Here is a 15,479-nt window from a genome sequence, read left to right as displayed (position 1 = left end):
CCATTGATTGAGAAAGTTATCCCTTGATTAAAGGAGATCAGGATGAGTTGTACTTTGAGTTGTAATTAGTTATCTCAGTTAACTGAGTTAAGTCCAGTTAGATTAGTTCAAATAGTTTGTTGAACTAATTGTGAGTTCAATTAGTTAATGCATGCATGCATGTAACTGTTACACTTCAGATAACTGAATATTCTCTCATAAATAACTCATGCATGTCAGTGCAGTCAAAGACCCAGTTGAGATCAGAGGATGGGACAATGTACTATCAGTTGGAGGATTTTTCTTATATAGGAAACTCATCCGTGCAAAAGGAATTATCTCCTTCAGGATTGCGCAGTTATTTCAAAGGTCAGTGTTGTGTGTGAGGTGAGAATCACACAAGTTGCAGCTGGAGGACCCAGGAGAAACTACACAAGGAAATAGGAGGCTTGGAGTGCAGAGAAGAAGGTTTATGAGAAGCCTTTGACTGTCTATGAGCAGCAGAGGGCTTGTACTGAGAGCTGGATAGCTTGTGAGATAAAACTTTGTGTAATCTATACATATTTCCACTTGTATGATAATACAAAGATCGGGTTTTTTTAGCTAAGGCTTTCCCTAGAGTATTCTTCTGTGTTCGCGTGTGATTGCTTTCTCATTCTCTGTTATATGTGTTCTATTTGATCTTGCTCAAAATCGATTAAGCTTTCGCAAATTTGTTTGTAGAAGTAGATCAAGTATTTTTCTTTAGTATGTTGCATTATCAGGTGATCTACAGTGAGAAATTCTACACATGGGCGCATAGTGTTGATTTCTTTGTATGTAGATGATTTAATTATTACATGTGATGCTATTGCTCTAATCAAAGAAATAAAGCAACAAATGTCACAGGTGTTCGAAATGAAAAACCTTGGTGAATTAAGATACTATTTGGGTCTTAAGATCTGGAGAGATTCAGGACAAACTTTTATGTCCCAGGGTAAGTATGTCAAAGGTCTACTGGAAAGATTCAGGATGGATCAGTGTAAGGCTGCAGCAGTACCATTACAGCAGAACATTAAACTTCAGAGTGAGGATGGCTCTAAAGAGGCAGATGCAACACTTTATAGACAGTTGGTTGGGAGCCTAATCTACCTGACCACTACTAGACCAGATTTGGCTTATGCAATCAGTGTGCTAAGTCAATACATGTCCAAGCCACTTGAGAGTCATTGGAATGCAGCAAAATGTGTATTAAGGTATCTACAAGGTACTATAGACTATGGTATTATTTATACTGATTCCTCTGATGTTAGATTGACAGGATTTACAGATTCCAACTGGGCTGGAAATGTAGACGACCACAGATCCATAATAAGCTATGCATTCAGCATTGGATCCGGGGTAATTACATGGAGCAGTAAGAAACAAAACACAGTTTCCTTGTCTTCAGCAGAAGCAAAGTATCAAGCTATGTGTGCAGCAACATGTGAGGCAGTTTGGTTGCGGAGACTTCTCCAGGATGTTGGGGAAGAACAGAAAGATGCAACAACAATCAGATGCGACAATTAGAGTTCAATCAAACTTGCTAATAATCCAGTGTTTCACAAGAACACGAAACACATTGATACAAAATTCCACTTTGTCAGTGATAAAGTACAATCAAAGGAAATCCATCTTGTATATTGTAATACATGTGATAATGTTGCAGACATTTTCACTAAACCTCTTGGCAAAATTAAGTTTGAAATGTTTAGGGAGATGTTAGGCATATTTTTGAACCCCTTCTCCATTTAGAGGGAGTGTTAGAGATAATGGAGAATATCCTAGAATAGTGAATTGGTTCACGGTACCTCAGGATAGGAATTAGTTTCTATTTCTTAGGGTATGGTTCTAACTTCCTTAAAACCATGTGTGCTATTTAATGTATGATGTATGTGGACAATGTAGAGCGTTCTGCAGAGCCAGACTATCTTGGTTCAGACTCTCTGTCGTAGAGCTTACCAATGGATGTTTTTTATTAATTTAAACATCGCTTTTTAACAAGTCAATATATCATAGGTGTAGATTGTACATAATCATCAATGTAGGATGTACATTGCAGTGGTCAGCTTTGGCATGCATCAGAGTGACAATTCAATGCCATGTGGCAAGTTTGCTTATGTCTCAATTAATTAGTTCTCATGTTGCGACTCAATTATACTAATTCATATTATGATTGTGTTTAAAGCACTACCCTTGTGTGCCCTTTTTGATCATCGAGCCACACAATTTAATCCTATGCAAGAATGTTGATTTGGATGGGCAATTGATAAAGCAGTTTTGTGTAGAATGCCAATGATTCCAACAAATCATTTTCTTCCTCTTTGTCTCTTTACCTTCCCAAAATTTCTACATTGATGAAAATTAGGATATGAAAAGAGAGAAACAAATTATTTCAAAATTTCTGCATTGATGAAAATTAGGATATGAAAAGAGAGAAACAAATTATTTCATATTCTCTTGATAGAATTTTTTATATACCACATTAAAATTGTAAATAGGTTGGTGGTGATTGTAGTAGAATCACTTAGTTATTTCATGTTGTTGTAAGTTTCATGTGAATTTGGAGTTGAGTTATTGCCCAACTTATTATGCTAGAGTGTATGATTGATTTGTGAATTCATTTCTATTCATGTCTGATTCGCTTTGATATATGTCAGGCCATAATCTAGTGATTCTGTATGTATGTTGAGCTGATTGTGGTTATTGCTTATTCTGCTACCATGCATTTGGATAGTTACTAGCTGTCCACTCCCCTCCCTTGCTCATGATAGGTAGGCTCTTATTAGAAGTTGGATCATTAATGAACAGACAAGAAGAAAATTATGTGGAGCGTTGAGTAGACTTGTGTCCATGGTTTAAACATTGAATGTAGAGATTACATAAGTTTCTTACAGATTCCAAGGGTATGTTAGAAATTCATTTCAAAATTAGAGTGCATTGACTGTATAGATATCTCTGTGTGCAAAAAAAACATGATGAATGTTTAGAATTGAAGTTCACATCCACAAATGAACTAATCTCTCTTCATGATTAGTGGTGTTGATCCATCCTCTTTGGGTGGGTGTTCTGCTATTTTATCGATATATATGCTGTGATATTTGTACATGAACAGTTTGTCCTTGCACACTTGTTTTGAGAATAAATATTGGTTTACTAAATAATTTCTCATTGAAAAGTAGATGAAGATGGATAGTGAATTGTTGCAGGTCACTAAGTACTCTGTGTTGTGATTACTTTTCAACCTTCCATGTCCAACTTTAACCGAATTATTTTTTGGGCTCCATTAAATTTAGCTTCCAAGCCTCCTTACCTAGAGGCATCTAATGCCTTTGAGACTTTATAGGCCCCATATGACGCTTACAACACAACAATTGAGAGAGAATATATATAGATATAACTGTTTTTATTCTACTTACACAGCAATTTATTAAGTAAAAATTGAAATACATTTTAAATCTTGATTTTTTTGCCTTGAAATCAAGGATATAGTTTACAAAAGAATACATAAAAATAAAGTCACTTCATGTGATGAAGATGTTATTTGCACCTTATTCCTTATTTCTTCACCATTCTGGAAGGATCATAATGAACTAATAAAATTCTATCTAGTTGGGGAATTTAAAAAATGAAAATATATCTCAATAGATTTTTATTTTTTTACATCAATACAGTCTCGCAACAATAGAGAAAGGTTGTTGATGGATCAAGTAGGCTCTTTTTCCTTCAAAAGTGAGTCCTCCCCACAATTTGGCATTCCGCATGTAGAAACCCATGTTGAAAGGATCCTGTAATAATGAAAAAATCATGATCATAAATTTTGAAGTTTAAAATAAAATTAAACTTCTCTGTGAGGTAAAAGGGTTTCCAAGGAGATATATGAAGGGTTAGGGTTTCTGAGGAGACAATATAAAAATAAAACCATTACCTTTTAATTCCTGATTTACCAGCAGCACGCCTGCATGACAAAATAAAATAGTAAATATTAAAATTAAGCTATTAATATTTGATAAAAAGGGTGAAAAAGCATTATCATAGGTTTTAAAAATGATGTCCGGTTAATGATATCATTTGGTTGGGTTAGTTGAGCCATGGTCTAGCAAGAAGGTGAGGCACTTGATATAATGAATGATATTTTAATGTCTACGAGACTAAAAATAGTCTGTGGGACTACCAGCGTCCCTGTTTTTTGCTTTTGCAATTCAATCATTTTCTTACTCAAATTGATGATGAGCTGACCCAACCTTCTAACAGTCCCCTCACTGAAAAGACAATGCCAAGGGATTGATGCTAACATACTGCCATAACTGTCCTTGATGCCTCTGAAAGCATCACATTCCAAAATGAAATGCTTTTCCGATTCCACTGCCCCAGAAGTGCAAAAAGTACGTGCAAACCATGGCAGGCATGATCCCGTCTGTTGTGACGGGCTATTGATAGCACATGGTAAGAAAATGAAGCTAGTTATGAATTTAGAAAGCATAAATGACCTTTTGACACAGTAGTCAAGCTAAAAAGAAATTTTATTCTTACTCTGCACTTTCCTAGTGTTGACACAGAGTGTTTCCAGTTTTTCCTAATAAAAAATATGTTAACACTAAATATTTGACTTGTGTTTTCCTAATGTTTTGCAACAAGAAGTAATTCAGTTTCCATAAGACATGGAAAAAATATTTTAAGTGAAAATCTTAAGATAGAAGTGGAAGTCAAATATATTACGAGTTTGGGGATTACCCCATGGCAAAAGCATTGGTCTTGCTTGGAAGAGGTGTAAGGTTCAAATTTCAAGCATCTCTTCCCCATGTTAAAGTGGGTTTGTATCATGCTAAAGTGACATTGGGGTTCATAGCTGTCCGTGGATTAATCAAAAGCAAAAATCACTAATGAAAACAAAAACAAAAATTTAGAGCTGTGATAATGCAATCAAACACTATTGCAGAAGATTTACTGATTCATGGTCAAGTTAAAGTAAAAGAATTAGCATTTACCTATCAGCTTTGTTGTCTTCCGCTGCAGGTCCGGTTCCTTTCTCGATTATTTGTGCCTCCGATTCTTCTTTGGCTGTCGGGAAATTTTTCACCTACATAAAATAACATGTGATTGTCTCAAGAGGCTAGCCACAGTGAGTAAGAAATAGCATGTCATGATATTCTGAAATAAGTATTGAAGAATGCTACATTGACTGACCCTCAAGCAAGAGAAAGGAACAGTTCTTAGCATTGTGTGTGTGGACACTTACTAAATTTCTGTACTTCAGAATGTAAAACATTTCCATATAGCGCTGGCTCTGGTGTATTTCACGATTTGAAATGTATCTCCAAAACCCATACACACTCGCCAAATTTATCAACTTCTCTGCATAAATTTTCCATGTATAGCTGCAAAATGCCACAAAGGATTTATGTAAAGCCAAATTAGTCCTCACATATTGTCAAAAGTTCATTAATGGCAAAAATCATATGGAACATTGCCTTCGAAGCAATAGACCCACAAGAAAAGCAAACAAAAAGATAATAAGTTGCCCTTATACCTGCCTTTGCAATATAGAGAATGATTTTGGCCCTATATCTGCCTTTGAAATATAGAAAATAATTTTACTAATGATCTATGGGTTATTTCTGTGTAAAAAAATTTAAGCCAATGCATTTTGATTGAACACTTCGTTCAGCGTCACAGTGACTTAAAAGGCCCTTGGTAGGAAATGTGGAAAATAAAACTTCCCTTTTTAGTTCAATTGATCAACTGCCACGGCAATGAAATTTAATATTGTAATTGATAAAATGCTCCTTTTGCCAATTAAAATCACTGTGCATTACCTTTCATATATACGTTGGAGGCCGCCATCTGATACCTTGTTCCAATAGCTTGGCTCTCGTTTGCATCGTTCAAAAAAGTTGGCAATCTTGTCACTAGTTTCATCTTCGTTATTAGGGTCAATATGAAATCCAGAAAGCCCATCAACGATGATTTCAGCGGGGCCTCCTTTTGATGTGGCAAATGTCGGAAGGCCGCATGTCATGGCCTCGATCACAGTGAGCCCAAACGCTTCATAAAGAGCAGGCTATAAGACAACCGCCGTCCAATTACATCAGCAGCCATGCTATGGCTAATCTCATTACTTTCAAAACTAATGGAAACCAACATATTAATAGCTCTATGACAAGAAGTCCTGTAATTTTAGTGGAAGTCATTCAGTAGAATTCTCTTATTGCTTTAGTTAGCTGCATCCATATGGCTTGTTAAAACAAGATCAGGTCGGGTGCAAATCAAAGGAAGAATTGGCAGAATAGATACCCTTCTAAGAAGTGACGAAGCATTAAGTGAAGAAGGCTTAAATACGAGGCAAAGTGAATCTAAGCAGGAGCAACAAGCGTGGGATAAATGGCACTCAGATTGTCCCTCATTCCAGTAGTTTTTCCGACACGAACCCGATTGGAACCCTCTCGTAAAAATCTGCAATCTCAGTATTTGTAAATTGCAAATATAGCATGTCCAAATCGATCCAAATCGTTAGAATGGCGATTTGAACACAGATTGCATTTCCAGCAATTATTGCTCTAGCGGATTCCGGTGGATATGTGGCCACTTGAGTGCCTTATATACAATGCTAGAGCAACAGAGTTTGTATGCACAACAATTTGGTGCAGTGCATAGTTTGGTGAGCACAGAGCAACGTGCAGTTTTGAATTAGGCGCACCGTAGATGCACACAAGGAATGTTGAGAAGACATGTGGCGAGGAAATGAAAAGCACTGAAGAAAAATCAGGAGTAAGCACAAATGCAGATTAAAGTGCACATAAACAAAGTGGTCTAGAGATGAGAAACACTGCGCATATGGAAAAGCTGGAGTGTGAGCACAAGGATTTGCATAGGATGAAATGACGTGGAACGAAGCAAAAGAGATCAGGTGATGATGGAGTGCGCAGAAGATGAAGTGTCAGATGAGGAGGACAAAGATGTAACATACAGCCAAATAGCCAAAATGTGAACAGTAAAAGGAATAGATAGAATGAACATTAGTAAAGTCAGATAGGCAGAGTTAAGTAGAGAGTTGGCGGAATAGATAGTTAGAATGCGTATTAGTAAAGCCAGATAGGCAGAGTTGAGTACAGAGTCAGCTGAGATTGAAGAGAGTGCCATAAGCCCTGAGATTGCACCTTCTGCATTATGTACTCTGAGTAGTACTGAAGAGGAGATTGGCATTGACTGTGTGTATGCATCTTTATGGGTGAATGCGAGAATTTAGTGCTATCGCTGTTAGACCACTAAATGGCTGGCAGTTGTGCAAAATAGTTGGTGATTTGGAAGACCACGGCCTGACTGTGACAAGAAATATTTGCTTCAATGTAAGAAAGAGAGAGCAAAGTATTTCAATAGAATAAATAAAAAATTACCTGTACAAAAGCCCCCTTTGTGTCGGCAATGTAGCGATATAATTCTCCATTCCTTACTCTGTCTTTCTGAGCACATATCCATCTGAAATCACCCCTCAAACTATACTTCTTTATAAGACCATGCATTTTCTCAATCTCTGCAATCTCCTCCCTATCTTTTGATTTTGATGAATCAATGAAACCACCCACCACAGCAAGGTTCACCAGTTTCCTTAACCGTTCATTCTTACCAAACCATTCTACCAGTCCACTCAGATTTTTCACTCTGTCCAGCCTCGCCATGGAAAAGATTATGGGCTTCTTCCTGTCACTGAAGAAACCTCTGTTTTTACATTAAAACGAAAAACTTTAGCTTTCCTCAAGAATAAACACAGTGGCATTACCGCCTGTACCAATATAATATGGTATTGAGGTAATTCCAAATTTATTTGGAAATACCTACAATAATACATTCATTGCACGAGGTGCTTTTCATTTTGAGTGGGGGAGATCATTGTATATATATATATATATATATGAACTTACATATGTTCTGTCGTTTCAGTTGGGTTAAACAAGAGCTCTTCAATAGATTCATTGAAAGCAGTAAGGCGTCTCTGCTTCTCTGTGTAAGGGAAGTAGATGCTCATATCTGCTCCAGGTGACACAATGTTGAATTTGGCATTGAAGACATCAATTCCAGAAACCACGCGGTATTCCCCTGGGAGTGTAAAAGCAGCATGGCTCTCATACTGCCCAACAGTATCTTTACTGCATCACTCACAACAAAACTGTAGTTTACTTTATCATCTCAAACAATTTCAGTTAGTACATGAATTATTATAAGTTGTGTCTAAAGTTTAAACTATTGTATCTCCTACAAGGATATCATATGCCATATTTGCAATAACTTGGCAAGGATTTGAAAAAAGCTCAGGAACAACATGAGGAAAAAATGGTAAGTGGCCCACTGGCCAGTGTGGTCCTCCCAAGTAACATTAAGAAAGTGAGTGCAAACCTGCTAAGCCATAGCCTAATAAGCATAGAGTTATGTATGATCTCTGAGTTATGTCAACTGAACAGTGAATATATAAAGAGAGAGAGCAAAAACTATAGTGATTGCATTAATAACTGTCCACACTCTAGCAACAAACAGAAACCAAAAGACGTAATTTTCATACGCGACACTGTGCACTATTTATAGGGCCACTAAAATTCCAATTCCGAAACACCACAATACATATAAGCAAATTGCCAATGGGTTGTGGTTCAATGATGAGCGTGGTGGCTTCCAAACTGTTCACTAGGGTTCCAATTCCCAGACAGCATGTGCATTACCTATCCAGCAATGTTGTGATTGACCCCTCTTTAGCTGGTTTACCTGTGCAAGCAGGATGCTTTGTGTTCAGCCCTCGTGGGCTGTTCTATGTATTCTGGAATTCTTCCTATAAGCAAATTTCCAATTGGTTGTGGTTCAATGGCGAGTGTGGTGGCTTTCAAGCTGTCTACTAGGGTTCCAATTCCCAACAACATGTGCTTTAGCTATGCACTGATGTTGTGATTGACCCCTTGTGAGCTGCTTTGCCTGTGCAAGTAGACTGCTTTGTGTTCAGCCCTTGTGGGCTGTTGCATGAAATTCTTTCTATCTAAATTGTAAGAGCACCACTTTCCAGAAAATAAAAGATACATAAGCTGGTAGGAAAATATTATTCGAAAATGTGGAAAAGAGTGTATCAGACCTTCCTGCAATTTCTTGATATGTGCTTGTAATAATGAAATCGGCATGATTCATTGCAAGAATGTCTGCTGTGAACTGACAAGAGAAATGGTACTTCTCATCAAACTTTTTCCAGTTGATATCTGAATCTGCATATTTGGTCTTCTCCAGAGCATGTGCTATATTGCACTGCAGCACAGGGAAGTAAAATAGTGAGGCTAATTCATTTTGATTATTTTACCAGAAGACAGGCAATAAAGAAATTTCCATCCACTTGATATCGAGAAGAATGGTTCAGAGGAACATACCTGAGTGACCTTCAGTTTCTTTGCAACCAAAGATGCTACCAGATTCCCATCACTGTAATTTCCAATAATTAGGTCTGGCTTACCTTGCAGCTTGGCAATTATTTCCTTTGATGAATCCTGAATTTCAAGATGATAATATCATAGCCAAGAAAACAAAAACAGATCGCAAAAATATAAAAGACGGATGACACCGTTTCTTAAGAGGAAATGCCAATGATGTCTTATTAAATGATCCACACAAATGGATACATGCATCCATAGGTACTTACACACTTCAATATGGACTTGTCTATATATACAAGTTACTATATATTTAAAGTTGCTAGTGTATACTTGGGATGATCAGCATGCCTTGCAGACCCACATAGATCATGCTATATAAGCATTTTGGCTTTGTAGATCAAGAAGCTTCATATTGTGCAAGCCCAACGTAACCATGAGGTGTGTGTCTTTTATATTTATAAATGCAGTCTGATGGAAATGAATATTTTGATTCTTTCTGTGTGTGGGGGGGTGCCTATATAAGTGAGAATATTACCTCTGCAAACGTTTCAAGATAAGGCCAAACATCAAAACGAGAAACCCAGTGTCGCAGAACTCCTTTTTCTGTTCTGAACGGTACTCTCAATATTTGTGAATGTTGTGTATTAAGTATTTTCTCAATTTTTTGGTTGCATTTAGTTCCTTGGGCCTCAGGAATGAGCCGAGTCACCTAACAATCATGGAATTCAGGAACAATTAAGGATGCACATTGACACATTTGGAAATGTAGCAATTGATGATTTGATTATGAAAATCAAAGTGTAGCAGGTATTCTACTTTATTAAAAATAGATAAAAATTAACTTGCTACTAGGGAATAGAGATCTATGTGCCAGGTAGGTAAGTATCTTATGATAAAAAAGAGTGCCTTACCACAATGATTTGAGGTGTGATCTCCAATCCTTGCTGTTTAATTCTGAGGAGCATTTCTTCTTCCAATGCCTTGACTTGGTCCAATATGTACACAACCTATGTTTCATAACAGTGTTTAAGAACAGAGTTGTTATTGCACCTTAAACATTAGCTGTAGAGTACATTAAATATTTACTCTAGTCATCTACTTAAAACTCAAATGGCTGCTGTACAGGAAAATAAAGGTCTCCAGTGGTATATTGATATGTTCAATCTGTGTTGTTCAGCGCATGTGTTTTGTGTATATAGATAGATAGAGAGATAGGGAACGCTGAAAGATATTAATCTAAAATACAAATACAAAATGCCACAGCATTTTCTATTGTTATAAATTGTACTGCATCTTGAAGTGAAAAAAATATATGCAGATTACAGTACCTGTCCACCAGTGTCTGGTAATCCCAAAACATCTGCCTGGCCAAAGTAACCATGAGGTGAGAATATTACCACACTGAATACAGTGGGTATTTTTCCTAAAAACTTTTCCAAAATAGCTGGATCAGGTGCCTCCAAAATTTCTAAGACTGACTGTATCATATCCAGTGCACGGCCTGCATTATCCCCCCATCCTCTCTCCAATCCAATGTTTTGAAGCCTATGGAATTGGAATATTCATTATATTTGCTCTTTAGTGGACCATCTTGAAGAATTTCACACTTTCTTCTAGAATCAAAACAAAACATCCGGTGACTAAGGAGTTACCTGTGATCAAACTCTTCATATAGTGTATCCTTTGCAAGGTTAGATAATATGTCCTCTGCCTTGCTCAAGGCTGATTGAAGCTTAGGAAGGCTATTTATACTCTCATTTACCATGAATTTCTGCAAATAAAAGGATAAAGGTCAGATTAATCGTTCACCCATTATTCAACAATGAATGACAAAATCAGGATGCAGTCTATTTGGGAAATGGGAGGAGATTGAAAATAAGCGACAAGTGGAAGAAAAAAAAAAAAAAATATATATATATATATATATATATATTAATTATTTGGAAATGATCCAAAGATGCCATATGCTTTCAAATACAATATCAGAGGACTCTTTTTCGTATTTAGGGTGAGGTATCCGATACCTATGATGTACTGGGTATCAACCATGAGCGAGTTATGGTATCCTAGATAAGGCTTTGACACAAAACTAACATAACAAGAAAACAACCAAATTTACCTGTCCTTGATATTTATGTTCTTGCATATAATCCAACAATGGCTGCATGCTATCTCCATCACGGAAGAGACGCGATGAGAGATGCTTGCTTAAAAAATGGATTCCATTGCCAATTGATGAAGGCCTTCTCATATGGGGAAAAGATGCGTTGAAGCATTCAAAATCCAGTTCTAGTGCGTATTCATCACTGGACCTGCAGATACATCACACTTGCAAATTTCAAAGGATGATACAATACATAAAAGGATAGACATTGTTGTGGCATAAAGGCTCCTCTCTTTGTGTGCAGTGTACACGGTTACTAAGTGAAAATTGTAAAACTCTGATAATTTACCTGACATCCTTCCTATTTCTACAACCACCTTCATGGTAAAATTTAAAGAAATTAATCTAGCCTAGCTAAATTTACCATTTCGTTAAAGAACTTTTATATGGCATATTGCATTCTTGGGTTGTAACTGAAAATTCCTTATTCTATCAACTTTTCTTTTTCCAAGAATCTCAGGACCAAAAAGATGTTTCCCCACTTTCATAGATGACAACCCCATAAACTTGTCGCCCAAAAAGATGTTTCCCCACTTTCATAGATGATAACCCCATAAACTTGTCCTCTCACCAAGGGGCATTCGAATTCGAACTGGGCATTTGCTAACACGGAACTAACCTAATACCTGGTAACATTGGATACAACCAATTGAGCAAATCTCTTGGACAACCTATTTTATCAACTTACCAATATACCAAGATACTTTAGCTAATGGGTTTCAACCTTTCCCCTTATAAGTCTGGGCTTTTATTAAACAAGGCTACCAAATAACCCAACCCGTGTGCATAATTTACCAACAAGGAGTCCTAAAATATTTGATATAACTTCACCAAGAGAGCGGGGTGCTCTACAAGGAGATCTTTGTTACTTGATGTGTGTAATATTAAAAAGGTTCAGACATATAAAAAAAAAAAAAAAGGGTTATATTAAACCTGAGATCTATTGACCAACCAAAGATTTGCACGAGTTGTTTTTATTGTGCATTTTTGGACTTTCACTGTTGGACTTTGGCGGAAAAATTTGAGGTGAAATCTTGATTTGTGTTATTTAAACTGGTTTTTTTATTATATATATGAATTCAGCACTTTGAAAAACCCTAGGGTACTTGGATTGTGCAGGGGTTACCCATCAAACTTGTGATTTCAATAAATTCCTGCCGAATTTTAGAGATAAAAAACTCACCGAAAACACTTCCAAAAAATCTCACTAAAAACAACTCGTTGTTTTAACTCTTAAAATACTTAATATATTCAAAACTGTTTTAATCCTTGAAATACTTTAACATATTCATAATTTAGAAAGATCTATGGTAATTGTAATCCCTTACCATTGCTCATCCACAAGGCATTCCTTAAGCTGAAGGTATTCAGCAACAGTAAGCTGGTCTGTGAAAAGATTCTCAACATTGACACGAAGATACTCCCAAATTCCAGGCTTTGTTCGTATGGCAAAACCAATAAATGGTGGGACAATGACAGCTTCCTGCATATCAATGTTTTCCCACTATGAACATCTGAGAAACTTAGCTTGTAAACACGCATACACATGACAAACATATAGACCTGTGAGCACTCCAAGATATGCCCAAATGCTCCTTGTAGAATCTTCTTCCTTTCATCCTGAGATTCTATCACTGCTGCAAGCTCTTCAATTAACTGCTGTGGGTGCAAAATCCTTTTGCCTTCGACCGCATACCTATAGTATACATGACACATCACATTCAAGAAAATCCACACGCAGGAAATCGCATTCTACTCATCTCAAGCTTAAATACAAAAGTATTATTCTGAGTTGAGCTCTTTATTGATTGTAAAACACCAACTTAATATAACATCCATAGATTTTGGATATGAAATAAGATCTGTTATATCTCATTACAAACATAGGCATAGGATATGATATAAAATCAATAATATCTCATTACAAATAGAAGCTTCAACAAGCCCTTACTTTGGAAGAAGACACTGAAAGTCCAAATGATGGAATTGATCCAAGATACAAGAGTATTGTTAGAATTGCTCCATGGTACTGGGAAGTTATATCCAAAATGTTGTGTTTCATGTTTATATTAAACACAGTACCAGCACAAGGTTCTTATACACATCCCAAGTCACAGTGTAGATATTGGACCTGCAGGGATTAGTCTTTCTTACAATCGCTATAGTTAGGATTTATGAGAGATAGTTAGCCATGTTGTGTTTCAGGTTTATACTAAACACAGTGCTAGCATAAGGTTTTTACACACATCCCAAGTCATAGTGTAGATGTTGGACCTCAAGGGATTAGTCTCAGCTATAATTGCCAGAGTTAGAATCCAGGAGAGGCGGTTAATCCATGTCGTGAAACACGTGGGAACGCTGAACCCAATGTCCAACAATCTCTTCCTAGGGTGAGTTTCGAACTTGAAAATGACTCACAATTACCATGAGACCAAAACTCATAGACATTAATCTTTGTTACAATCTCACTAAAATTATGATCCACCAGAAATAATTAGTCCATATCGCAAAACACATAGAAAATATTAAACCCAATATCTAGTACCCAAGGTCTAATGTCTAACCCTATAACATGAACATGAGCGCTTATCTCATCATCACAAAATATATGGTTGTTTTTGGTTTCATAATAAATAGAGGGCCAACATAACGTTATCACATATTACATCTCAAGACATGGGAAAGGTAGGTGCGTAATAAAATGGAGTTACATTTAAGCTCTTAGCTTGGCCATCTTGGAATATATTTCAGTGTTTTCGGTTTTATACTATATACAGAGCCAACACAATGTCCTTACACACACATGACTTCCCAAGCCATAGCGTGGGTGTTTAATAAGAATTGATTTACCTTTAAGCCTTCAGCGCTGTATGCACGCGCGCACACAATCTCTGTAGCATTATGCTAAACCCATTTAAATTTAAGACATTACATTATGACTTGTATAAAAGATTACCTGGCAAAGAGCTTTCTGAACAGAAAACGATTTTGCCTTACTATTTCTGGCAGAGCATCTGTTATACTCTCAGACCGTTGCATAGAAGAGGCCATTTATGTCAGCCAAGGGAGGGAAGTGGATCACAATCCAAATATGGAGGAGACCTATTAATTCTCTTCAGAATAAACTGAGAAACCACGACGTATTTTTTATTTTTTTGTCCTGAAGCAACTGACTGCAAATCCGAGGTATGACAGGCATGAAGTTTTCTAAAGACAGAAGGGATTTTATAGTCAATCCTTAGAATTCTCTCAGAACTTCAATTAGCCAAAATGGCATTTAAATGCCGTGGAAGTAAACTGTTACACCAATTCGATTTAAAGCCGTCTTATCAGATTTTTCTTGGGTTGACAGCGAGATATATCCAAATGCAAGTTAAACTTATATTCTCATGGACCCAGGAAAAAAAAATTAAAACAAACAAATAAAAAAAAGTGGAATATATTATGCAGTACTTGTTGCATAAGTTACAGAAAATGCCAGTAAGCACATATGTCATATCAGAGATATGGAGAAATGTGACAAATTAAAGTACTCGGAGAGGATTTATGTTTCTGAAAGGCAATATGCTATAATTCAAATAGCTGGATGGAGGGATGCTTGAAACCCATCCCGCTGGCGGATGCCATACAAGGACAAATACAGGGAAAAAGTGCAGTCGTTAGTATGAAGGTTGGATTGCTTTGTTTTTTACTAACGGAGGAAGCTTTGATTTAATGCTTCTGAGTCTTCTTTAGCAAATGGAGCTGGTTTTATGCTGTAAATTAACACTTTTTATTTTTTATTTAATTTAAGCCTTAATTTATGTAAAGAGCGAAAGAGATTTGCATATTCCAATCTTCTATGATTTGGTTTTATGATTTGATTTTATGATTTGATTTTCTCTTTGTTTTTATTTCAATTTATTTAATTTTAATGT

General features: G+C 36.5%; 1 protein-coding gene across 1 annotated transcript; it reads right to left on the bottom strand.

Moving 5' to 3' along the window:
• Positions 1-3,463: 3,463 nt before the first annotated feature.
• On the bottom strand, positions 3,464-14,866 carry LOC149225654 (sucrose synthase 2-like). The gene is made up of 17 exons (XM_089377239.1): positions 14,519-14,866; positions 13,126-13,258; positions 12,891-13,045; positions 11,518-11,710; positions 11,051-11,169; positions 10,727-10,943; positions 10,310-10,405; positions 9,934-10,107; positions 9,396-9,512; positions 9,110-9,276; positions 7,917-8,141; positions 7,392-7,713; positions 5,814-6,058; positions 5,237-5,375; positions 4,986-5,077; positions 3,926-3,955; positions 3,464-3,785 (listed from the first exon to the last, which is right to left on the bottom strand). Exons 1-17 carry the CDS (start codon positions 14,611-14,613, stop codon positions 3,704-3,706), a joined length of 2,601 nt encoding a protein of 866 aa, XP_089233365.1. The 5' UTR covers positions 14,614-14,866; the 3' UTR covers positions 3,464-3,703.
• Positions 14,867-15,479: the final 613 nt, after the last annotated feature.

Source organism: Pinus tabuliformis, chromosome J (assembly GCF_031772625.1).
Source record: "Pinus tabuliformis cultivar Carrire ecotype Pingquan chromosome J, CPIR1, whole genome shotgun sequence".
NCBI classification, from domain to species: domain Eukaryota; kingdom Viridiplantae; phylum Streptophyta; class Pinopsida; order Pinales; family Pinaceae; genus Pinus; species Pinus tabuliformis.
Note: the sequence above shows the minus strand (reverse complement) of the source record. Positions and strands in the feature narration are given on the sequence as shown.

Coding starts and splice junctions, on each gene's coding strand:
- LOC149225654 (XM_089377239.1), bottom strand. CDS start 14,613: ATGGCCTCTTCTATGCAACGGTCTGAGAGTATAACAGATGCTCTGCCA. Junction 11,711..12,890: donor TGCCTTGTGGATGAGCAATG/GTAAGGGATTAC, acceptor ATGTATCTGCAG/GTCCAGTGATGAATACGCAC. Junction 5,078..5,236: donor TTCTGAAGTACAGAAATTTA/GTAAGTGTCCAC, acceptor TATTTTATGTAG/GTGAAAAATTTCCCGACAGC.